General features: G+C 36.0%; 1 protein-coding gene across 6 annotated transcripts in view; it reads right to left on the reverse strand.

The window, feature by feature from the left end:
- COL25A1 (collagen type XXV alpha 1 chain) overlaps nt 1–27,053 on the reverse strand; it is a 496,864-nt gene that overhangs the window by 129,958 nt on the left and 339,853 nt on the right. For 4 of the 6 annotated variants that reach the window (XM_054683262.2, XM_054683264.2, XM_054683263.2 and 1 more), the window contains exon 6: nt 902–961. In XM_054683262.2, coding sequence (XP_054539237.1) covers nt 902–961 — 60 coding nt within the window. Of the gene's footprint in view, nt 1–58; nt 131–901; nt 962–27,053 lie in introns of all 6 variants that reach the window. The other 2 variants (XM_063809725.1, XM_054683265.2) reach the window with 1 other exon arrangement.

Below are 27,053 nucleotides of genomic sequence, written 5' to 3' on the forward strand. Positions count from 1 at the left end.
ACACAGAGCAATAACTGATGTAAAGAAGAAATTAGACTTCAGCAAGAATAAGCACTACCTTAATCAGGCGGCGTTTAATGAGCTGCTGATCAGCAGAGAGAAACCCATGATTGATTTTAGGAAACACCATCTGAACAGTCAGTTGAGGTCAAAGGTTGAAGTTCAGAGATGAGAGAGTTGAAGAATAGACATCAGAAGGCCCCAAGAAAGAAATAAAGATATCCACATTAGACTTATAATGATTATTAAACAAAATAGAACTGGCACTTATGTCTAACATTAGACCCACTGGCTCTTCTTGAAAGAAATATAATCCTGAAATGGGACGCTGAGACCAGATCTTCAGTAGTAATGAATATTTTTTGTGCCTCATCATTTCACTGTGGATGTTGGACCTTTTTAATGTAGTTTATTCCCAGAAACAGGTAAGCAAGTGCACCCCTGCATTCTTCAGTCTGAGCAGAAAGTCTAGAGACAAAATGCCAGTTCCATTTCCGTCAGACTTGTCAACCAGCATAATGTGGCGTGAACTCAACTGCCATTTTATTGATGCCTGAAGTCCAGAGAGAGTACTTAGGATTATTTAATTGACTGGAAAAATATTACAGAGCATTAGAATGCTTGTAAATTAAGCCATCAAGGCGTGGCATGGTTCTAGATCGCTATGCCCACCTCTGTTCACAGTACCTGTTTGACGTCAATATCCTCTCAAGTATGCTCAGGATACACCCTCTTAATAGATATTTGACCTCAATGATGCAAGTGGGGTCCCAAGTGCCCAGTAACTTGATATATACCATGAGAGGAAGCCAACGGGCTCTGCAAGCCAATTGAATGGTTCCTGCTCACGCTTATGCTGATTGCATTTCTGACTGTGCAGGCATGAGTGACAACCACAAACCTTGACGGTGAGGATCTGATTACTGTGCAGGGCAGCAACTGTGGGGAAGCCTGGCAGGCCCTATGGACATAGCACAGCACCAAAACAACACGACATAAAACGTCACACAGACATTTCACTAGGGGACAAACAAAACAAGCACATACCTAGCACCTCCCTTTCCTGGGACTTAGAAGTCTTGCCTCATCTGACATACCATAAACAAAATTAGACACATAAGGCCCCAAAATAAACCTTTTTTTTTTTTCTTTTTAAGATGAAGTCTCACTCTGTTGCTCAGGCTGGAGTGCAGTGGCCTGATCTAGGCTCACTGCAACCTCCAATTCCCAGGTTCAGGCAATTCTCCTGCCTCAGCCTCCCTAGTAGCTGGGATTACAGCCATGTGCCACCACGCCCAGCTAAGTTTTGTATTTTTAGTAGAGATGGGTTTTCAGTTTCACCATGTTGGCCAGGCTGATCTCAAACTCCTGACCTCAGGTGATCCACCGGCCTTAGCCTCCCAAAGTGCTGGGATTACAGGCATGAGCCACCACATCTGGACTTTTTTTTTTTTTTTTTTTTTTTGAGATGGAGTCTTGCTCTGTCACCCAGGCCGCAGTGCAGTGGTACAATCTCAGCTCACTGAAGCCTCTGCCTCCAGGGTTCAAGTGATTCTCTGTCTCAGCCTTCCCAGTAGCTGGGATTACAGGTGTGCACCACCACGCCCAGCTAATTTTTGTATTTGTAGTAGAGACTGGGTTTCACTATGTTGGCCAGGCTGGTCTCAAACTCCTGACCTCAAGTGATCTGACTGCCTCGGCCTCCCAAAGTGCTGGGATTACAGGCGTGAACCACCATGCCCAGTCAAACCAATAATTTCTTAAAGCATGGAATAGGGAAACTGAGAGCTCATTGTCACTGAGCCTGGGGCAGGTACAATGGGATCTGTGTCTACACGGTGTAAAGAGTTTGCTACACGAAGCATTTCTGGAATCTTACTTACAAAATTACAACATCTTAATTACAAAATGTTAGTACAAAATGGAGATAACTATAGACACTGTTACGAAAACCACACTGTAATTTCCCTCAATTGACATTCTGTTTACAACTCAGGACATACAATACGTGTATTAATTCTTTTTTGGACAAAAACAGGGAACAAAATTTTGCCATCAGATCATACTTATTCCCCAGAATAAACACAGCACACCTCACAAAATATAGTCTTGCCACCCACATATCAAAATTTCTCTCTCCAATCATATGATGAATCTCAGATCTCTCCTGTTTCAGGAATTCATGCAGAGGTGGTGGATGAAAATCTGTCTCTTACAACATGTGTATTTCATGTCAGGGGGATTTATGGTCACACTCTGCAGTAATCACTTCTGTCACATAACTTTTCCAAAAGAACTTGACAGTTCACACAACCCCTTAATGCAGAAAAGCGGTTTTGAATTCCTTATCCAAGGAGAACAGGGAGAGATGTTTTAGACACTCGTTCTTCAATAACTTGTACTAACTCCTCCTCCCAGGCGTTATCAATTGGGTAAGTCTGAGAGAGAAATTTTGGCTTTGTTCTATTTCTTTTCTAACAACATGTGAAACTAAAGCCTTTTATTCCTTTTTTTCAAAAAAAAAAAAAACACAGAACATGTTTACCATATAAATAAAATAAACAACAACCACAGCAATACATGGCCTGGGCTCTCCCTCTTCCCACCCAAATTTATCTTGTGGATATTTTTAGGAAAGCCCAGGAAATTTCTACATTTTCTACATTTTTAATTTTATTAGTTTCATGAATATTTCACCCCCCACATTCCTCATATTAGAGATATGTTTTTCATTTTAAGAAAGGCAGTAAAATTAGTTTGTAGTCTGAAGACATTTCTTCAGCTCTAATGCCTTTGACTCTCAGTCTTCGGTACTACAACTTCTCAGGAAGCAAAACAGAGAAAATCTTCTCTCTTTTGCCAAATCTGTTCTGATAAGGCTATTAAGTGGCTGCGTAGTTTTGAGGTGACCTATGTCCTCTTTTTCTTCTCTCTAAATACAAGTCCTTTAAATGTAGATTCTGCATAAATTCAGAAATGCTACAAGTTGGAAAACAGATGTATACAATTTGCTTTTGTTTTACTATGGAATATGAGTTTAAAATGTTATTAGATGGTAATGTGCCAGCATCTTTCCATCTGTGACTCATTAGCCCTATATTACACAGTCAGAATTTTATATATAAACCTCATATTTATGTAACAAAGAACAAAAACAGATACAAACAAGAAGTCTATGAGGGATCAGAATCTTGATTAGTGGCGATAAATCATAATGTCACTTGAAACAGGATTATCTAACAAAATAATTTTAAATTAAAAACCTTTTAGCAGCACACATGGTAGGACTTAAAAATATTTTGAAATTTGAATGTGTAAATAAGTCACTTCTTGTACTCATCTCTGAGCATGACCAGCTTTCTATTTGATCGTATTTTCAAAATGCTCACACACAAAAAAAAAAGCCTTAAGTTTTATAACTCCTTAGTTTGGGTTCTAATTTTAATGAGATCTAAAGAGAGAATTGGATAGGTAATTCTCACCTCAGAAAGACCTTTTTCCTCAAACAGAATAATCTCTATTTGAGGAAGCTGATTTATATTCCTCAATCATCTTGACTGTGAAAATGCTACCAATTAGGTGTTTAGTGCTACATTTTAAAGATATCATTAGCATGCTAGGCAAGGAATTTTTCAGGAGTTAACGTGTAGCAAAGTAAAAAGGGGACATGTGGACAGAGTTTCTTATATTCTAACAAAAATCCCATGATTTGGGCTGCAATGTGCTAGGACCCTGTGCTTTTCAAACTGGGGTAAAAGTAACCCTCAGAGTATATGCCAGCATCCTACAGAGTGTTTCAAAGCAATAATAAATATGGTACATCTTCCTAAAAAGTCTATTTAATTAATGGCAAATAAATTTAAACATTATTATGTAAAGCAAACATCGATATATTATAGGGTTTTAGCATTCAAAATTGAATATGTTTTAAAAATTTTCACCATTTGATGGTGGTAAAAAAAAATCCCATTTCACAGGGGCTGCCTCCAGATCCTAGGTAGACACTGACTCTGCTTCTTGCACGAGTTCTTTGGAGGGTTGGTTTGTAAAGTACAGGTGTTGACACCTATCTTCAGTACAGGTGTTGACACCTTATGGCTTTGTGTGGCCATACCTGCTAGGCTTCTCTAGCTGCTCATACAGAGGATATAATTTTTATTAACTATACCATTTTTTCCCACAGTATCATTAGTCATAATCCTTTCTAAACAAATAGAATGGACATATTTTACTTGGTTTTGCATCTCAGAAAATTTGCCTGGTACACAGATGGTTTGAGTGGGTGTGGAAAAACAAATGTGCCTCCAGAAAAATATGGAGAAAACATCCAGGAATAAGCTGAATATTGAAATAATTTTTGTTATTGTTGTTGTTTTTTGAGATGGAGACTGGCTCTTCGCCCAGGCTGGAGTGTAGTGGCGTGATCTCGGCTCACTGCAACCTCTGCCTTCCAGGTTCAAGCAATTCTCCTGCCTCAGCCTCCCCAGTAGGCTGGGACTACAGGCATGCACCACCATGCCCAGCTATTTTTTGTATTTTTAGTAGAAATGGGGTTTCACCATGTTGCCCAGGCTGGTCTCGAACTCCTGACCTCAAGTGATCCGCCCACCTCAGCCTCCCAAAGTGCTGGGATTATAGGCGTGAGCCACTGCACCTGGCCTGAAATAATTTGTACATATTTTCACACCCAAATACTTTGAATTCTTAAGAAATCGGATGTATAAGAGCTGTGAAACTACCATATATATAAAACTTATTTTTTTCCCTCCTGAGAGCATAAAGCCTCAGACAGCTTCATGAATCTTCATGACATTCTGTGAAGTAGGCAACCATCTCACAACGAATATTTTGACATCATTACAGGAAAGGCTATATCTCCCCCTTCATTACCATCTAGAAGAAACAATGCAAGCCTACCCCAAAGGGATATTGAACAAATAAATAATTCATAAGAAATGCTTCCAACTACTTAGAGGCCATACATTCAAGGTGTTATTGTCATTTTTATTGTTACGCAGTAATAATGAGTGTTATAAGATTACAAATAGTGAGACGATTTTGTGCTTTCTCAAAAGTATTCAGTAAGGCAATGATAGAGCCAGAAATTCAATTCAGGTCTTCTGATTCTAAACTTTGTCATTATGCAATTTATGTGTTTATAATTTTCTTCTACCTGCTTTACAGTTTAAATATTAGAAAGCTTTAAAACTGACTAACATTCAACAATATTTAAAAAGCATTTGTTGAGCACCTTCTGTGCAACATTTACTATGCCATGCTCTGGGGATTGAATGGTGAGCAAGATCCCAAGCTCACAGGGTTTACCATCTAGTAAATAGAGAAATAGAAATAAGCCGGCAGTTATCATACAGAGTGATAAGTATTATGGTGGAGAAGTTGGCGGGGGGGCTACAAAGAAAATAAAATGTGCACTAGACACATGTTTCAAGAGCCATGGAAGACCTCCCAAGCCAGGTGAATGAAGGGCTGGAGGTTGGTACAGGAAGAGTAAAACTGAAGATAGACCATTTAGGAAGGTATTACAATAGTCTAGTTGTGAGATTGTGTCTTAGAACTAGAGGAGGGACAAATCAATTGTTTCAATTGTTATTAAGGAAGTTGAAATTTGTAGGACTTGTAACTTGGCTGATAATATAAGGGTAAATGAGGAGCAGAGAATGGTCCTAGGTCTGTAGCTTGGACAATGGAAGGATAGTAGAGGGAACACAAGGAAGAGGCTTTCTGGGGTAGGCAGGTAGTTATGAATCATGAATTCAGCTATAGATTCACTGAATTTGAGATGTCTGTGGACAGCCAAGGGACAGCAGTTGGACATGCATATAAAATAGAAGGTGAGAAATGGCTGGGCACGGTGGCTCATGCCTATAATCCCAGCACTTTGGGAGGCTGAGGCGGGCAGATCACAAGGTCAGGAGTTCGAGACCAGCCTGGCCAACATGGTGAAACCCCGTCCCTACTAAAAATATGAAAATTAGCTGGGCATGGTGGCGGGTGCCTATAATCTCAGCTACTTGGGAGGCTGAGGCAGGAGAATCATTTGAACCTGGGAGGCGGAGGTTGCAGTGAGCCAAAATAGTGCTGTTGCACTCCAGCTTGGGCAACAAAAATGAAACTCCGTCTCAAAAAAAAAGAAAAAGAAAAAGAAAAAGAAAGAAAAGAAAGAAAGAAAGGTGAGAATTATGAGCCATAGAGATATCTGAAGTCACCTAGGGAGGCTGTAGAGAAGGCAGACCCTTCAAAAGACTTAGGTTTAAGGGATGAGCAGGGGAAGAGGCAACTACAAAGAAGATGAAAAGGAGTGGCTATAGAAGCAGGAGGAATGGTAATTCTCCTCACAAAAATTCTAGTCAGGCAAATGACTCAAAATGATAGATGCATATACTCTACTTTGCTGTTTATTGCATCATCAATAATGCTGCCTAAATGCACATAAATAACTCATAATAAGAACAGGTTAACAATGGCCAGCGTCACTGACAATGGCTGATCATTGATCAGCACAAGGGAGTGTACCTGAGGTTGTTGGGCTATGGAGGAAAAGATAATTATTTTAATTATGAAGAGTCAAGGGGCCCCAATAGCAAGTCATATTGAAAGAAAAAATATGCATTATTCTGAGAAATGAAATCTCCAAGTCTCTCTTTAATGTAAATACTATCATGATTCTGTTTGCCCAAAATACATCATGCATTACAACACGACCATCACAGTGGGCATGTGTGCAGCATAAATAGAGATAAATACTCCTCAAAGTTGATAAAATAATTTCTAGCTAAGAGAGACCAGATGGGGAAATACTACAATAAGGTACAAAAATATTTAGGTAAAAGAATTGCTTCAGTTTAGCAGAAACTGCTAGAAGGCTAAATTAAGAAAGAAAAGAATTTAAGAGAAAGAAATTTGCAGCTAGATCATTCCATATTGCAGTAGATGGTATAATTTATCTGTCTGAATAGAAAAATCAACTATATAAAGCTAAACAGCTAAAGGAATTTTTGAACAATCATGTAATATGAGAATTGGGGCCTGTGGAAATCAGAAGTTATAACTGATGATAAAAGATTGCCTCATGGTATTATTAATTATGGGAAGAATTAGCCTTCTGTAGTTGAATATAATATTTTCAACTGGCTCAAAAAGTTACTATTTTTCTTTTTTATTGATACTCTAAATTCCATTCTACTACGTTTTCTCATAAATGTTAACCCTAGTCACCCCAGGAATTATCTTTTTTTGTCTATAAATGATAAGTGTAAATTTTACAAGTTATTTGAATATAATATTTTCAACTGGCTCGAAAAGTGACTATTTTTCTTTTTTATAGATACTCTGAATTCCATTCTACTATGTTTTATCATAATTATTAACCCTAGTCACTCCAGGAATTGTCTTTTTATATGTCGATGATAAGTGTAACTTTATAAGTTATTTGGAAGAGAAAGAAAACAATGCAATCTCTGTATTAACAAATATTATTAAATACTGTAGCTACTAAAATGCTAAGTAAGTGAAGACAGCCTGCAAAAGATCTATGAATAAGAAGACGGCAGATACACTTCAACACTGGCAAATGCAAAGTATAAGAAAAGTGCCTAAACTATTCATATAGGGCCAAAGGCTCTACTTGTTGTATATGATCTATTAGGGGATTCCAGGGCTTGTTGTAAAGTGTTCCCTAATGACACACACCTAAGAAAAGCCAACAGAAGATGAGACCCCATGAAAAGAGGTAGAATTCCTGAAGAAGCATTTTCCTGGTCTGAGTGCACTAGAGAAGTATAGACACAGAATATAGGGAAGAAAAATAAAACAGCCTTGCAGTCTGGGATGATGTAGAAAAATAAAACTGTATTGATTTTATTTATATACACTCTGCTAGAACTGGATCAGAGCTATTCTCTATAAATAAACATCAAGAGAACAGTACTGTCTTAGGGTTTCTTAATAATAGTTAAAATAATAAATAATGACAATGGTGATGATGGCATTAATAGCGGTCAAGGCTTACATGATACGCTCTTTGAGTGAGGTATTCTTCTAAAAGTTTTATAAATATTAACTCTTTTAATCCTCACACCAACTACTTGACAGATGAGGAATTTGAGACACGAAGAGGTGAGGGGTCTTGCCCACCCAATTGTAAGTGGCAGAGCCAAGAGTCACCCCCTGACAACCTGCTCCAGTGTCAACCATCTTAACCAGCATATTTTCCATAAATTTTTCTTTTTTTTTTTTTTTTGAGACTGTGTGTCACTCTGTCACCCAGACTGGAGTGCAGTGGCACGATCTCGGCTCACTGCAACCTCTACCTCCTGGGTTCAAGCGATTCTCCTGCCTCAGCCCCTCAAGTAGCTGGAACTAAAGGCGTGTGCCACCACGCCTGCTAATTTTTTTTGCATTTTTAGTAGAGACGGGGTTTCACCATGTTGATCAGGATGGTCTCGTTCTCTTGACCTCATCATCCGCCCACCTCGGCCTCCCAAAGTGCTGGGATTACAGGCATGAGCCACCGCGCCCAGACCCATATCTTCCATAAATTTTTCATAGTCTATGAATTTCATTTCCACTTATTCATTTATTCAATAAGAATTTGACACAATCACACAATGACCAAGGCAATATTTGGACATTGGGATTAGAGCGGTAAACAAGATAGACTTTATACCAGGCTTTACGGAGCTTAGAATGTATGAAGGCAGGCAGACATGAAACAAGCAACTTCAAATGTGGCTGGGATCTCTTTTGCTAACATTTATCCACGCTCTTTTTCTCTTGTATTTTTTCATTTCCTCCCCACTCCTGCATCAAGCTCTTAGACGACCCTTTGCTTAGGGCCTCAGAGGAGGCATGAGGAGGCAGAGTGCAAGACATAACTTGTCTACCAACATTTCTAGCAATGAAAAATACCTAGAAAGACACTCCACCAAACTAGAAGTGAGGAAAGAGATCTGTAGTCTCTGAGAGCAAAGAGGGACCTAAGCTCTGCTTCCCAGCAGCACTTCCAGGAAAGCAACACCACAGAGAAATGGCCATGTGACATGCCAGATAGACATGTGTGGGCAGCCTTGCAAAGGATTCCCCTGCCTGAAGCACTACACAGAAGTAGCAGAAAGATTCCCATGCCCCATAGGTGCAGTCATGACACACTAGGAGACCCTTCTGGCTAGCCACTCTCAAAGGGCAACAATACCTTTCCTTCCTGATACTTCCGCCTAGATGAACGCTGGAAAAAAACAGAAAATATATTTTCCTTTTCTAAAGACATACTGAATCAACACTTGGTATACAGAGATTAGGTTCTATTTTAGGAACTCTCCCTTGAGACGTAGACTCTGTTCTTCAACTTGGGCAAGGTCAGGATAAGGGCAATGGCAAAGGGTTATAAGGATTCCTGTGGGAGGTCAGAGTGATGAGAACAAGAGAGATGAACTAAAACATGCATTCCTTCGTGTGACAAATGTCTCTGGAATACATGCTATACGCCAAGTACAGCGAAAGAAGCTGCAGGGTTTCAAATCTAATAGGGGAGAGGGAATTGTCATATGAATGTCAATCCACATGGAAAATGTGTTAAATTAGTGCTCTGGTTAGAGGAGCAGGCAGTACTTAAGCTTATTCTGTCTGAGGACTGGAGTAAGACTCCCATAAAGGTAGAAATTGAGACACGTGAAGATGATTAGGACCCTGGCATTGCAGTGAAGTGTGGACTGGAGGCTTCTGAAAGAAGGTATTCCAGTCTGTAGCACAGTGAACAAAGGAGAAGGAACACTCAGGAAATTCTGGTAAGGTGAGTTTGGCTGTGGTGAAGCACACACATTTTAGAGAAATGCCTGGAAAAATTGATAGGGCACAGATGTGGGAGGTCTTAAAAGAAGCTTCAAGAGGGAAGTAGTGGAAAGCCATGAAGGTTTTTACACAACGAAGGTGCCATGCCATGTGAGTATGAGGAAGACAATTCTGACAAAAGTAAAGAACAGATTAAAAGCCAAGATATGGTTCATGATCCTTTATCTGCAGTTCCAAAATCCAAAGTCTCTGAAGATAAATATTTTTTCATTTTTAGAAACATTTTTTTTCTTTTTTTTTTTTTTTAGACAGTGTCTTGCTCTGTCATGGAGGCTGGAGTGCAGTGGTGCTATCTCGGCTCACTGCAACCTCCGCCTCCCAGGTTCAAGTGATTCTCCTGCCTCAGCCTCCCGAATAGCTGGGACTACAGGTGCCCACCACCATGCCCGGCAAATTTTTGTATTTTTAGTAGAGATGGGATTTCATCATGTTGGCCAGGCGGGTCTCAAACTCCTGATCTCAGGTGATCTACACACCTTGGCCTCCTAAAGCGTTGGGATTACAGGCGTAAGCCACCGCGCCCAGCCAAAATATTTTTTCTTAAGTTTTAAAGTTTTTCCTGTTTGCAGGAAACTTATGTGATGGCAAAAACTTACTTGAACAGATGTAAGGCTATTTATGGTCATTAATTATCCGTCTAAGTGTGAATATGCATATGTTTCACTGTAGAATTTGATGGTTTGATTACAGGGTGTCTCAGGCCCCTAAGGGTGTCAGACAATATGCATAGCATGAACTAAATTAACTTTCTAATTCCTAAAAACCGTAAGTTCTGAAACACACTTGACTAATAAGAGTTTTCAGAAGGGATTGTGAGCCTAGTTCAAAATTAATGACAAAGAGCTCTTTAGCAGAACTAAAGATTATAGAAACAGTGGTAAGTTTTGAATTTAAGGAAATGAATGTGGGTTTGAACAATAAAATGTATTAATTATAGAGAAGTCTAAAAAATGCCCTGTCTCAATATATGGCAATCTGCATTATGCATTATAATTTATACCAGTTTGTAGTAATTAAAAATAAATCTACTTTTATGATTTCAGTGTTACATATTAATGAGAACTAGTATGATCAATTATCTGGTATACATCTTTTAATTAATTGCTTTAATGAATAAATAAGCACATTTATAATTAGCATCTGTTTTGCAAATAAACACAAAAAAAAACTGTGAAAATTTTTTCTTTTCATGAAATGAAAAAAATTCTCCAGAAGTCCTGTTTAGAAGGTCAATTTGATTGTCAAACACTGCATAAAAATCTGCTTAAACCTCCCTGTGGAAACAAAAATGGTGTAAAAGCGGGCTTGAATTCAGCCCCATCTGAATTTCCTGCAATATGCCTTTGAAATACAAATTTTGAATTGTGGAGCTCAAATTACAGTTTTTAATTGTCGAAAAGTCTTCTAAGATGGTGCAGTATAAAAATAGCATGCAATACAATAATATTTTGGAACTACATTTCTATAAAACCCAGGGTGCTCTTCAGTTGAGGTTGCCAGGTCAAGGACTCATCTAAACTTGAATATATCCTATCCATTTTCTGAAAGGAAACAGTCTACATCTGGGAGAGGAGGCACAGCATGGATCAGGAAAGAAGATCAGTAGCTGACAGAGCACCTGACACTAAAGGGAAAACAGGCATTTCTTCAGCAGCCTGTGAGAAAAACTCAACTTTTTTTTTTTTTTTTTTTTTTTGCATGTTTCATGCTGAGAGAGAAAGCATAAGCGTCCTGCCATTCTCTGGGAACTCTATTCAGTACTCTGGTTTAATGAGTATTTGCTAAACATCCTTTGTTTGATATTAGATTGAGTTGACTCTAAAATTCCTTGGGCATGCACCCTTAATAGTAGCCTCTTTCCTATTCATGGAAGAAGTAGATGGCTATAATGGATGGAAAATCATCCTGTACTTCCTTGTATACCTCTGAAGTTTATCATCCACCCTAAATAAGGTTTAGCCCACAGCAAATGCCTGACAGCCCTCTGGGATAACTGAACTCTTCAAAAGTGACCTTAGCAACAAAAAGATAATGGAGTGCTTGGAACAGTAGAGCAGGGAGTAACATTACTTGCAATGGTACTCTTCTAGGTACCTTTCTGTACTAGTTCATCTGGTCCTATTCTCCAACATCCTCCTTTAGTTCAAATCCTAATTTTGTAGTTTTCTCAGGGTCTGTTCAATTACACAAAAGTAAAATAGAGTCTGTTGCTTGAGGACATCCCTGAACTCTGTATGTTTCCCAAAGAGGCTAAAATATTTATTGCAATTTAGGACGTTTGAACATCCTGTAATTATTTTTATATTTGATGTCATTTGTACATATGGAGTAAACTGAAATGACTATAAGAACTTGGCAGACAATATAAATAAAGAAGCAGGTTTAAGACAAAAGGAAGTGGGGAGACTTGGCTGAATAGAAGAGTGAAGCTGGGGCTGAAAGGAAACAATAACTAATCCCTTGATTTTTGCCACAGATGAAAGCAGACCTAGTGTGGCTACATCTTCACCTGCTCCATGAGAAACAAGAAATGAAAGTCTTTTTTTAAGAAAAAAATAAATGCTTCAGATTTTGATGTTTGTTAACAATTCAAATTTAGTTTACACACTTTATATTCCAAATGAAAATACATTTGATAGTAGGATTTGTCTCACAAATCACCAGTTAAAGATCTCTGATTTAGTGTTTTTGAGTGGTGAAATACAAACAAAACAACTGTAGGACTTTGCCTCATAGCACACTTAGCCCAGCTGATAGAACTTTATTTTGTTGCATTAGCATTTGAGGAAAGGGTTACTGGTTCTGTATCAATTACACATTGTAATTCAGAGCACTGATTCTTAAATCATAAAAATGTCAAAATATGATTGTTATACACTATCTCTAGCAGGAATAAGAACAGAAGAAAGTATAATTCCTTTTCGAAAAGGACGTAGCTACATCCCATAGTGATTAATTCATTTGGGAGGAGTCCCATGATTTGCTGTTAATGAAAGAGGCTGTTGTAATCTATATGAGAATTATGGTTTCTCTGGGAATGTCAAAACCGAATTTCCTGACTTCTGTGAAATTAAATCTAAACTTTAGAATGATATAAATATTGAAAAATCATAAAATAAACTTTCTACTTTTTGGTTTTAATTTCCTAGTTGTGGTTGATAATATTGTTATTTAACGAAATGCAGTACATTTTTTATATTAAATAGTGTATCACATGCTATCATGTTTATTATATTTAATTCTTAAAAGTGATATTTATTCACACATATAATTTACTTGAAATAACTACACTGATAATATTCATATTTAACCTCAAAAGTCTTTTATACTTCCAAATCTCAAGTACTTTTATGCTCCCAAATTTAGATAATAATAAGGCAGACAAAAATGTCAAGAGTAAAGATTAGATTGTCTTCGTTACTGAAAATGAGGGCTCAAAATATGCCTTAGGTGCAATTTTGAATAGGAACAATTCTTTCTTTATTTAAATGTACTTAATATTCCATTTATCAAAGAAAATTGTCCATATATAATAGAAAAAAAAGATTTTCTCTTTTTATGGTTACATGAATTAATTCAAAGTGTAACATGGTCTTTCAACTTAGTAAATTTTAAATGATATATATGCATTATTTGCTGTTAAATAAAAGAGAAAAAAAGGGAATGACAATGCTCTGGGTTTGAAATCATAACTAATCAAGACCAAGGAAAAAACTTTCTCTGATGTCTTAAAATATCTAAAAGCAATAGCCCAATTTACAAACTACAGATGTATGTTATAAATCTTTTTTTTTTTTAATGGGTCTTCGATTTCAGTACCCATAGCAACAAAGTTTATGTTTTAAAAACCAGGTGGCATCTGGGATACCGAGATAAGTGACCAGTTCTACCACCTCATTAACTACAAGTTTTATGACTCACATATGTGGCTAAAAAATTACAAGATGTATGTCTGTCATGTCATTATTAAAATTGAATTGCTTATTTTCACATAAGGGACTGTCAATCATTCTACCTGGGTGATACGGGATTTTAGCAAGTAAGAAACATTAAAGAGAGTAAGAAGAAGTTACTATTTTATAGCTCTGGGATGAAGCTTCATAACATTATAAAGAGTTGAGATTAAGCTTCATAAACTTTAATTGTTCAATTGTCCATGTTTCTTGACTTGTGAAATGTTGGGGAAGTTAATGTTGGAAAAGTGGCACAAAACGAATTTGACTACGAAAAAAAAAGATTTTTCAAGGGAAATGCGAGTCAACTTTTGTACAAGGCATAATTATCCAATTTGTGAATTACTAAGGGCCTAATAATTCACAAATTGCAGAGTGGACTTCCCTTCCCCTCTCCTATTCTTTGTAGGATTTCCTTCTTTATGAATATCTTAATTACAAATAAGGAAGGAAATAAAAAAGGAAGTGAAAGTCAATCCAAGGATTAACACAGAAGAGTAGCATGGAACATTATGATCTGTGTCAGGAGCACTTGGGCTCCATGAAGACTGGGAGGAATTTCTAAGGGCAACAAAAAGAGTATATTCCGTTAGATTCAGACAGAGAAGCATAATAAAATAATAGATCTATTTTTTCAGTCAACTGACAATAAAATGTGAATAGTTGATAGAAGAAAGCAGTAGCAACCAGTTCCTATTTAGCTTCTAATTCTCTGTCAAACAGAAAAAAAATATAGTTGTTTGAATTAAACATTGCCACAAATACTGGTGTATTAAATGCCAAGAAAAGTGAAGAGATTACTAATGAAAACTTTGCAAATATAAATGTGTTTTAGCCGAATAAACAGCTTTCAAAATACTGAGCATTTGCCAAAAAAAAATTATTCAACCATTCATATCATTTTTTTGGGAACTGTGAAAAGTGCAAGAAGAAATAGAAGAGAGAAAAAGGTAGCTCTGTGAAGTATATACAGATTGCTAAAATTTGTATTGACCTAAGTTAAGATGAGAATATATTATTAAAAGGATTGTTGGTGAAAATTTATAACAGAATACTAACTTTATTTAGTTTTTTAAAAGGGTTATTAGTAGGCGGATGCACATATGTAACTGGATTTCAGCAAGTGGTATGCCGAGGTTTCTTATATTATCCTTAGATTCTATATTGAGAAATCTGAACTGAAAATCAATGACAAGAATGGATTTATAACTGGTTGAACAATCTACACAGATAATAATACTTAACCAGTCACACAGTTCAGGACCTCAGGACTGATCCGTTTAATACATGTTATTTTTGTTTGTTTGTTTTTGAGACAGAATTTTGCTCTTACCTCCCAGACTGGAGTGCAATGGCGCAATCTTTGCTCACTGCAAACTCCGCCTCCCAGGTTCAAGCGATTCTCCTGCCTCAGCCTCCCGAGTAGCTGGGATTACAGGTGCATGCCACGGCACCCAGCTAATTTTTGTATTTTTAGTAGAGACGGGGTTTCACCATGTTGGCCAGACTGGTCTCGAACTCCTGACCTCAGGTGATCCACCTGCTTTGGCCTCCCAAAGTGCTGGGATTACAGGCATGAGCCACCACACCCAGCCTCAATGTATGTATTAATGAAACAGTCTTCTCAAACTTTGGGTGCGGGAATGATTTTTGTCTCTACATGAATGTCTGTTTCTACATCTATATCTCAAATCTCCAGGAAATGGGAAAGAAGAAGAAATGTAATGTTTGTTGGATTGCAGAATCAGAATCCGAAGGGGACCTCAACAGGATGGAATGATGAGAGTGGTATACTAATATGGAATAAAAGAAAGTAATGGTGTGTGAATCCAATAAACAAGTTACATAAATACATGATTGAGGAGCTAACAGTAACAGTAAAAAAATTTTTAGAATTTAAGTCGGTAAATTTATACATTAATATATGATATGGCTGCCAATGTTATTTCAAGCTCATCTAATTCCAGACTGTATTAACATAAACAGACACATACACAGGTAGGTTTTATCCCAAACACATTTATCCAGGCCCACCTGGATAAATGTGTTTGCTTTCTATACATTATCCTTTAAGGAGGACATAGAAGCATGAATACAGAACCAGGACGGTAAGAGGGGAAAAACTGTTCACATGAGGACTGGATGAAGAAGATGGGCTTGGAGCAGGAGAAGATGAGATGGGACGTGAGAGGTATTTTAAACAGGCTGAAAACTGAAGGGAGAGCACAGAGCAGAACCACCACCACCACCACATGGTGTATTCAGTTTAGGCTGGGCCATCACTGTCAAAGAATGTAACCAGTAATGGAAGAGCTTTAAGGTTCATTTCACCCATGAGCTTCAGTGTTTCTATAAACCACTGAAGGATAGTCATGTGGAAGAATAATTAGTTCAGAAGACAGGACTGAAACTAAATGTATGGGAAGTAGAAAACGGTAGATGTTGATTCAAAAGAAGGAACAATAAATATTTGTTGAATGAATGATTGAATTATTTTGTAATCTTAGAACTGTCTATGATTAGAATAGTCTGCTTTTTAAAAGAGTGAGTTCCTTGTCACTGAAAATGTTTGAATAAAACTCAGCCTAGGACACCCTGTAGAAGTTTTTAGGTAATTAGCTGGCAGGGCCGATTGTCTAAATGGGTGAAGTGGGCTTGTTTTGCAGTTATAAGAAAAGGTTTGATGAGGCAGCAAGTGAATTTCTCTCATCCATATTATCTTCCCCCTCATCACTCTTTTAAAATAGGACAACTAACGTTTATCTAGAAAGCCTTTCTGGCACTGTCAAACCATTTTTAATTCTAATAAAAAGCAAAATGTGACCTCTTATATTACCCAATAGTTTAAAACACTATAAGAAAAAAAATTCAGATGCATTCAACTCTTTCCCATAAAAGGAAATATAATCTACCATATAGGATTCTATTTATGTTATCTTTTTTATTTTTTAACTTTTGGACGATCTCATTAAATTCTATATTTATTGCACTCAGATAAATTAACTTTCAATTTATTTTTATATCAAGGTGGACACAAAGAAAAAAGAATCAAATAATACTGACCCAAATCAGTTCTTCCTCTTAAGATTTGTCAATACAACCATAAGGGGCAACTCCAAACAATTCATGATCTTGTTCCTCTTTGGTGCCTCAACAGGGCAATTTTGTTAGAAATATTTATAAGGGAAAATGTTCCATTAACCCAACTGCACAAAGAAAACCCAGAAAATATATATAATAACTTAAAACATGGGTGTTTCTAGAAGTATATGGACTAGTATTATAAATGAAATTATTTGGGTCCAACAATGAAAACATATGCAACTAAATATGATATGATTCTAAATATCCATGAACTTTGGCAATGACCTATATAAGATATCTAAGCTAGATCATCTTAGGTAATAAACCAACATTTTTTTTTAAAAAAAACCTCTAGAAAATTCTGAAATTTAGAGTCCCATTTTCCTTAAAGGAGTGACTCTGAAATTCTCCCCCTCAAAGTCTCCTATGTTTCTAATTTTAAACATATGCAATTAAAAGACTAAAATTCATCTTTTTAACATTATTTACATGTTACTTAACGATGGTTATTCTATCTACAACTGTGCTAACTTTCTAAAAATTCTGTTATTCTATAATTTATATTTTAAACAAAAAAATCTTGAAGATAACATAAATTCTGCTGGAATCTTGATGTAAAACTACCAAGTTTAAACTACACTAATTTTAATCTTTGAGCAGACTGGTATACTAATAAAAATTCTACACTACTACAGACTGAAAACCACAAGTATAAAAATAATTTGATAAATTTTAAAATAAACAGTATGTAATTATGTTAAAGGCACTATTATAGCCTTTTTTTCTAGAAAGTAAATGATTCATAATTGTTTTGTGATCTATGTGTTTGTATATTTTGATGGACTCTGTCATCATAACATCAAAAGCAAAATCATCTTAATATCTAATCCAGGTATTGCAAACTCCAATGCCAACAGAAACTGCATACATATGTAAGTAAATGGAACAGGTTGGGTGTCACAGGGGATAATCCAAAATGCATGTCCTACCTAAAGCAGACAGACTCCATTCACCTTCAGCCAACCTTCCTTATAAAGGAAGGTAAACTCAATGGTGCCAGCTTTTTAAATTTCTCAAGAGAAATTTTTAAATAAGATTTATATGAAATTGCCCAATATTAGCAACTAATCTGGGAAAGAAAAATGAAATGTATCTACTACCAAAATCTGGTTCACAGGTTACCAGTTTGCAGCCTCTAATCTGCTCCTTTGTGAATTACTAATTTAAAATATAGAAGGAAGATTGCACCAAATAGTGAACACATTCCAGTAATAGGAAAAAATAAAGACATTGAATTCCTTTTCCCCACTACAACCAAAGGTGTCAGTCTCTACCCTAAAAAGAAATTCCATATAAGTTGTGACAGTTTCTCAAACTACAACCCTGTTGGCACATGCCATTACATTTGACACATTCTAAAAATCTTGACTTATTGTAACAGTTATAATATACAATTCTGGGTAGATACAATGACTCAAACTTTGCATTCTTCTCTGACACATTTTATTAGAAGTACATGGCTCCAAAGTGGAAGTAATACCACAGACCAGTATAGAGTTACAGCACTAACATTCAACATTGTACTGGTGACATAGCAAGCTTTCTCCAATTCAATTTTGTTTGACTTTTCTGCCTAAAAATGTAAAATGAAGGGTAAAGTTGTAAATCTCTACATTAGCTTTCTGAACAAATCCAAAAAGTCTAATAGATCTCCAGATATTCCCCTCTTCCTGAAACTCCTCAAAATTCATTTCCTTTTATAAAATTTTTGAATAATTGCAAATGACTACTAAAGAAAAGGTTGCAAGACTGAAAAGTGATTTTGTACTGAACTTATTAAAAAAGGCAGCAAAAATAGAATGGCTTCATAATGTTGTATTCTAGAGTTTCCTAATATAGAAGATCCTTCAGAAAATTCACTTTGTCAACATAGAAATAATGTGTTTATCTATGCCAGAAAATGAAATAATGTGTGTAGTGGGGTAAAGCTCTTAACACAAACATAGTAGTTATCCATTTGGCAGAGAAAGAAAAAGAGATTGTTCAAAGACAACATATTCCTTACTATTCTTTTCATCATCAAAATTATAGTGATTGTCAAATATATTACACATTTTTTAAAAAACAGATATACCACCAAAGAAATGTAAAACATTAATAAAAATGGTTAAATTGTAGCTAGTGGCTTTCTACCATATCATGCATATAAGCCATGTTACCAAAGACAAAATACAGTAATTTTTGATGTTCAAAACATGAGATAAAATTATGCCAGTGGTTTAAAATCTTTTCAATGCTATGTTCTCAAAGCACAGTTCAGTAGGATAAAAAATGAACTGAGGATAGGGAAGAATCAAGGCTGAAAAATTACAAAGTGCTGCTATAACTTCTGTTAAATTCAAGGACTACGTTAGAGCCCCCTTTGTATCTAGAAGTTTACATTCCTAAAAGGAAGCTTTGGTGCTGGCATTCTAGAACCATCTTCTTCAACCACTACGAAATAGAAAGAAAAGATATATCTAAGAAAAGTCATCTGCCTCTTGAATTAGTCTCCAAGTTTTCTCTAAAATCGAAGTCAAGGTAAATATTTGCTTTTCAAGATTATCTTGAAAACGTGTGTGGACTCTATTTGGAAGTCAGAGCCAGTCTTTGATGCGATCATCAAGAACTTCCACTGTGCTTGCTTCCATCTCACTTTGCAAAGAAATATTAAGAATGATTTCCTTGCATGTTAAGGTATGCAAGCAGAAACCTCTAGCACTAAATTATTGTTAATTTACATTCTCTTTAATCCTGAAATGCTACACTGAATAGAAAAATACTTTTTAAAAAACAATTAATTAGAAGATGAGGAGCTTAACAATTTTTGTGCAAAAAGCTAAGGAAGATATATCAAGTTAATCTAAAAAGCTTCATAGATTGCTTTGAACATTCACCTATCTTTTCTTAACAGGAATCAGAGTATAAACAAGAATAGGTTCATATTTGTGCATGTTTAGATCTTGCATATGTGGAGAATCTGTATTTATGGACAACTCTGCTTCATAAAGACATTATTGGTGAGTGTAATTATGAGTAAGTATTCACACACAGAGATGTGTATATAAAATATACCTAGAGATAGACTAATTCCTATCAGTGAGAACTGAAATACGTTCACACACTAGCATATGGAATGAGATACAGTACAATATTTTAAACAACTGTCTATAAAAGGCAAGTGTTTGATAATTCTTAATATAAGAAGTAATTCATAAATCTTGCAAAAGGCAATCCAAAATGTATTATTTTGATTGTCTTTTGCAAGATTTGCCACTTAGTTTTCAGTCGCATATGATTACAGCATATGCAACTTCAAACTAAGGCACATCTCAGAAGGTTCTCCTGTTCTGTTCTGTTCTGTTCTGTTCTGTTCTGTTCTGTTCTGTTCTGTTGTTGTGTTGTGTTGTGTTGTGTTGTGCTGTGTTGTGTTGTGTTTGGGCATCACTCCCTCAGTCACTTCCTTCATTCTGTACTTCCTACCTCACCAGTGGAAGAATTTCCCTTTAGCAGTCCCAGAAATATAACAAAGTGATGGCTTCCTTTCAATGATGACAAGGTCAAGATTTTGGCAAGAAATTTCAAGATTGGGCCACAATTTTAATAGTCTAAGTAAATTAAGTCAGCCTCTAAAAATAATAAGCCTGATGAAAGGCCAAAGGAATAAAAATATTTTTGAAAACAACTGAATGTATTCTTAATTAAAAATTTGATTGTGTCTCCCTTAGATTTTTCTTCCCCTGCCAATAAACAGAATATTCAGGCTGACATGTTCTTTTGAAGACATGGCAAATGAGACAGGAATTACCACCTGTTGTTCTCTTGTCCTTCCTAATGTTACGGTTAGTTCCTGCCATTTCCCGTTGCATCCCACAGGCTTCAAGCCAGGACAGCACTCTCACTCTGCCATGGCAATTTCTCTCTCTCTTTTTGTTTTCCACCACCATTCCTCTACCTCGATTCTTTTTTTTTTTTTTTTTTTTTTTGAGACGGAGTCTCGCTCTGTCACCCAGGATGGAGTGCAGTGGCGGGATCTCGACTCACTGCAACCTCCACCTCCCGGGTTCAAGCGATTCTCCTGCCTCAGCCTCCCAAGTAGCTGGGACTATAGGCGCTACACCCAGCCAGTTTTTGTATTTTCAGTAGAGACAGTGTTTCACCATGTTGGCTAGGATGGTCTTGATCTCCTGACCTCATGATCCACCCGCCTCGGCCTCCCAAAATGCTGGGATTACAGGTGTGAGCCACTGCACCCGGCCCTTAATTCTTAATTATAAGGAATTACTTTAGGCCTGAAGCTGACTAAAATACCTGTACTGAAAAGAGTATCCTATGTAACCAGTTCTTTGATGGTTTGGAATGCTACACTGGAGGTTTTTGATACTACCTTTCCATCACTGACTCTTTTGTCAACCAGATTCGTGCTAAATTCACAAGCTTATAAAGCATGATAAGAATGCCCGGAAGTTCTTGGTATGTGGAACTGTAAAACCAACAGTATTGTTATTATTATGATGATGATTACTATTTGTCTCTCTACGTTTGTGTTAAATAACTCATTTGTGCTAATAAAACCCACTAGTGATCAATAAAGGTTTCTCTCAATATCAACATTTTTCAAGCAAAATTTAACTGGCTTCTAAGAGATGAAAAGCAAACCTTCCTCACTCCCCCAAAGTCACTGTAGAATTACATTTGAAGTAGGGCCTTGCAACCGACATCCTTTTCCTACAAAGCCAGTCTTGTTCGCCAATTGTGATTTACAGGCTGTGTCTGCTACAGGGGGCTGCTGGACACATTAGTGCAGGTATGCTTATGAAAGGATGCTGCTGTCTGGCATTAAATGACTTTCCAGAGACCCATCTCGTTCAGACCTACAGGAACAGAACAGTTCCTGAACATCATCTGTCAATGCATAAGCCATTATTCCACCCATTCTGAAGGGAAGAATCAAAAATATAATCCTGCCCTCCAGTCCCTTCTGTAAATCGTGATGCACCATTAAAATCTGCTGTTTTATGCTTTCTTGACTTCTATTTGGTTAATTCACTTCAAATATTTCCAGTTGCAACTATAATTCTATATTAGGGAGTGATACAAAAATAATGGTGGTAATAATGTTCAATTTTGTTAGTGTAAATTGTTTATAAATTGCTGTATTTTCTATCCACAATATGTTCATTATTCATGGGTATTACCAGCTAAAGTATAAATTGGATTTTTTTTGTCCATTTCAAATACAGGTTTTAGTATATTTACTAAAAGCCTTACATTCTCTATATAATATTGAAAGTCATCAACCCCAAATCGACCTTCACATTTTAGCATATGCTTCCATTGTAGGCGTTAGTGCAACTCATGGCTCTACATTACATGAATTAATAAATCTAAAAATCTTATATTTGGATTCAAGTAAAAAAGCTTGCTTAAATATAAGACAAAGAATAAAACCTTCTGTATAGTTTCATGTTTGAGAGAGGATTATTATATATTACTTATCAAGGAAGTCTTTAAATTATGTAACCAATATTTTATAAAAAGCAGCACTTGTAAAAATCCCAACAAAAGAAATATAAATGGAATAATATTAAATATATACATATACAAATATATTCTCTTTCGATTAAAATATGTCATTCTACTTAATTTGAAGAAAAATGTGAAATAGTGCCCCTAAGCCTGAAAAGATAAGGCATACATCCAGGGATATATGTCACATGAAAAAGTAAGGAGAATATTGCAGTTTACATGAACAATAAGCACAAAAGTGTGGACAAATGAAATCTCTTTACTCCATAAAATGGAAATAATTATTTACATATCATATGTAAATAATATCATAATTAAACAATGTGAATAATTTAATTAAATAATTAAATAATGTGAATATTAAATTAAATTAATAAATTAATAAATAGTAAATAATAAAATTAATTAAAATAAATAATGTAAATAATCAAATAATTATTTACATATGAAGGTCACTGTACTCAAAAGACAAAAAGGAAATCCAATCGTTATTTAAACTGGTTGGTATCATTTTCCAGAATTTCTTGTCAGAGGATGTGCTTAGGATTGGATTTTGGCTTTGGTTTTGATTTTAATATCTCTGTGGTCATTAATAGAATTTTCAGTTAAAGGCTCACATCTCAGGCATTTCACTACTATACTATTTTATATATATAAGCATTTTGCAAAATGTTCCTTCTTACTTTCATATATTTTGTGTAAAAGTTTACTCAACTGAATTACTATATTTATTCAGTAGGGATAGATTTACTTACATAATCTTTTAAGGACATATATACAAGATTTAAAGTGACATAATATAGGTAGAGCCACTATTCCTCATCCTTTCCAAATCTCTCTTTTTTTCATATTTGATGAGCCCAGCCATTCAACCACTAACACTGAAATAAAATTTACAACACTGAATTCCAAGGAAATATTGTCAACACATCTACCATTGTTTGTAAAAAATAATTTACTTTCTAAATTGACCGATATTAGGACAAATTTACAAATATTCCTGGGTTCAATTCAATGCAACAACTTTTTAGTGGGTTGAAGTATGACACAGAACACTCAAAAGAGAATTCTGATTAGAAAATCCCTATGATAAGAACATGTGCAAATCTTAATGAGCTTACTGTTTCCATGCCAGCTTCTGAATCTGGAAAGTGTTAAAATAATTTTCTCATAATTTATTTCTTTCCATTGTGTTATATCCATTCCCTTTTCTCAGGCAATACATTCAGTACCCAATGAGTAGTATATTCATTAAGGCTACAGAGAAAGGCAAGGGTTAAACAAATAAGGACAGCAAATTAATATCCAGGCCTAAATGTTTTAGCAGAGCCAAAAAATCTGTTTAATCATTCAAGTCAACAAAGGTTAAGATAATAAAATAAACTTCTAAATGCTTTCCTTTTCTGGAACTTAATCTGTCTTGCCAAAGATGTTTTTAAGATGCTATCAGTTTTGCATAGTCCCAGCTGTTATGAAAATTTACTCGAATACACTAGAAGGAGAAAGGAATTTTATGAAAATGTGAAGCAGAGCTCCTGGGTGGCTTATTGAAACTGTGAGAGCTTAGGACTCATTTAAAACCAGCTGTTGGCTGATGATGTCGAGACCAATAACCACTAAATCTCCTATTTATCAGGACGCTGTGTTATTTGGCAAGGTGATAGTAACCAACTGATTAGAAGATTAATATATAATCAAAAGATAACTTCATGACGTTTCTTCATTTTATTGCCTAAGTTTGATTAATAAATTTGCCACAATTTCAGAAAAACATAGTATTCCATTTTAAAAAGTCATTATTAAACATTACAACAGCTTTGCTTATTTTTAAGGCTATGTTTTTAAGTCACTAAGATAGAGAAAAGAAATATGAGCCATTATCATCAAAGCCCTGGGTGTCACTGTGATTCCAGGGCTATGGTTCATGATGAGGGCAGAGGCTCTTATGAACTGGGCAAACAAAAAGCCCTCTTTAATGATGAAGAGAGACAGCGGTAGCAGTAGTGGGTGTAGATGACAACGGGAGAAGCATTAAAAGTCTTGAGACTTTTACAGTTGACACTGAAGTTCTGTTACTGATAAAGAAATGAAGTTCATTTTTTTGCAAAGAGGGACTTAGAATAAAAGTGGAACAACAACATAGCTTATAGGTTATGCAAACTCAGCATTATGAAGAGCAGAAAACAAACTTCATCCATCTGGTTATCCTGAAGAAACAATTACTAATAGCAAGTATAAGCAAGATCTTGATATGCAATTTTCTTTTTAAAAAATTTTTAAGACTGGTGTGATAATATATACAATTTTCGAATAGGTGCTATTGAGTTGAGAAGTAAAATCTGTATTATAACAAGGTAATTGGGTGTTCTTACAATCCTTGGAGGGGGGCCAACATTGCCCTGCCTCTCTTTGCTCCATATAGTGAGTTCTAAGGTATTACTCAGTGACATACAGTTTCTAGGGTATTTCTATGTGGTGATCATTCATTCACTTATGTTTTGGGGGGTATTACTATATGGCCATTCATCCCTTCATATGTTTTCTGTTGGGTTGACAGTGTGTGGCCTGCATAAACTGAGTCTATCATAATTACAAAGAAAAAATATCCACCTATTTGTGCTTGTGTTCCCCAGCTTTTTCAATCTTATTCACAGAGGCCTGGGATTTTCAAGTTGAAAGGGTTCCTAGCAGCAATCTGGAGGCAGCTTGATATTGTAGAAAGATAGCAGGATTTGAAATTGGCATTGAGTCCCAACACTGTCTTTTGGTAAATGTATGTAAAAGAACTTGAACAAGTCACTTAATCTGCTTGAGTTCAATCCTCACCAGAAAAATAAAAAATCATAATAAAGTTGGCCATGCGCAGTGGCTCGCACCTGTAATCCCAGCACTCAGGGTAGGCTGAGGTAGGCACATCACTTGAGTCCAGGAGTTCGAGGCCAGCCTGGGCAACATGATGAAACCCTGTCTCTACTAAAAATTAAAAAAAATAGCTGGGCATGGTAGTGTGTGCCTGTAGTCCCAGCTATTCGGGGGACTGAGGCAGGAGGATCACCTGAGCCTTGGGAGGTTGAGGCTGCAGTGAGCCGTGATTGTGGCACTGCATTCCAGCCTGGCAACAGAGTGAGACCCTGTCTTAAAAGAAAAGAAAGAAAAGTAAAGAAAAGAAAAGAAAAAAAGAAAAGAAAGGAAGAAAAGGAAGGAAGGGAGTGGAAGGGAAAAAGGAAAGAGAGAAAGAGAGAAAAAGAAAGAAAGAAAAGAGAGAGAAAGAAAGAAAGAGAGGAAAGAAAGAAAAAGAAAGAAAGAAAGAAAAAGAAAGAAACGTTTTATTAATACGTGTTCTACTAACTCACAGCATTACTTTACAGGATAAATGAAAGAATACATGGAAAATGTAATCTGTAAATACCTAGGTTCAAATTCTGGTTCTGCCAGTGAGTGATTATTATTTTGGACAAAATATTTAAATTTTCTAAGTCTTGGTTTCGTCATCCATTAAATGAGAATAATAAAAGTAAGTATTTCATAGGGTTGTTGAAATAAGGTGTGACATCATAGAGTGATTGGCGTATTTTAGGAACTCAATTAAAGTATCCTTATTGTTATTATTTCAAACACAGATATTTCTGTAACCCCTATCATTTCACATTAATGTTGATGACTTTATAACAACTACCTTATTGATAGGGAAGCAGTCTTGTTCACTGAAAACAGCACAAACTAGAAGCTGAGAAAGCCAGGTTTAAATCCCATTTCTACCACTTACAAATTATGTCAACTTGGGCAAGTTACTTTACCCCATATTCCTCATACGAAATATGGGAAGAAAAATCAGGTATGGTTTGTTGAGAGCTTATTACAGATTTTTTCATATACTACTTTATTAATCCTGATCATAATCATAGATAGAGTTAGAATTTGATCCCTGTCCAGCCTGACTTCAGCCCATGTGGATAATCATTTTACTCGACTGCATCTACTTTTCCCGTTTTCCTCCCTGATAATCTATCTCTCTGCACTATAGTAAGGCTTAGAGATGATGTATGCAACTTACCTAGAAAAGTATCCAGCAAGTTGTAAGACTAAGCTATAGGCAATTATAATTATTATGTGAGGTCTTATTTCCTAGTCCAACTTTCTTATTCAACCTAGGAATCCCCGACAACTTCCTTTCAGCAGGTTGTGTAATCTCTACTTAAATACAAGGTAAAGTCATAGCCTCAAAACTTTGCAATACAAAGCTATGAGGATGAAATAAAGAGAACCAATTATCTCTTTGCGCCCGGATACTCTACGCGTGGTGACTGACAGCACAGATAAAGCACCATCCCGACCCTAAGCCTAAAGGCCTAATGAAATGCAGTGTTTGGAAGAATGAATTAAAGATTAGTGGCAAATCTGCAATGACATCTCCCCAAGAATCAAGGCGGGAAGTACAATTCTTATGTCAGGATGCATTCATTTGTGGAAATCTAACACTCAGTGCCTCGTAGAATAAAACCAAATGATATTTGTGGTTATTATATTACACCTAAAACTGTAGGCCTGAAATTGGTTCAATGTATACTGAAAGAAAGTTAA

The sequence above is a fragment of the Pan troglodytes genome, chromosome 3 (genome assembly GCF_028858775.2).
Source record: "Pan troglodytes isolate AG18354 chromosome 3, NHGRI_mPanTro3-v2.0_pri, whole genome shotgun sequence".
Lineage (NCBI taxonomy): Eukaryota > Metazoa > Chordata > Mammalia > Primates > Hominidae > Pan > Pan troglodytes.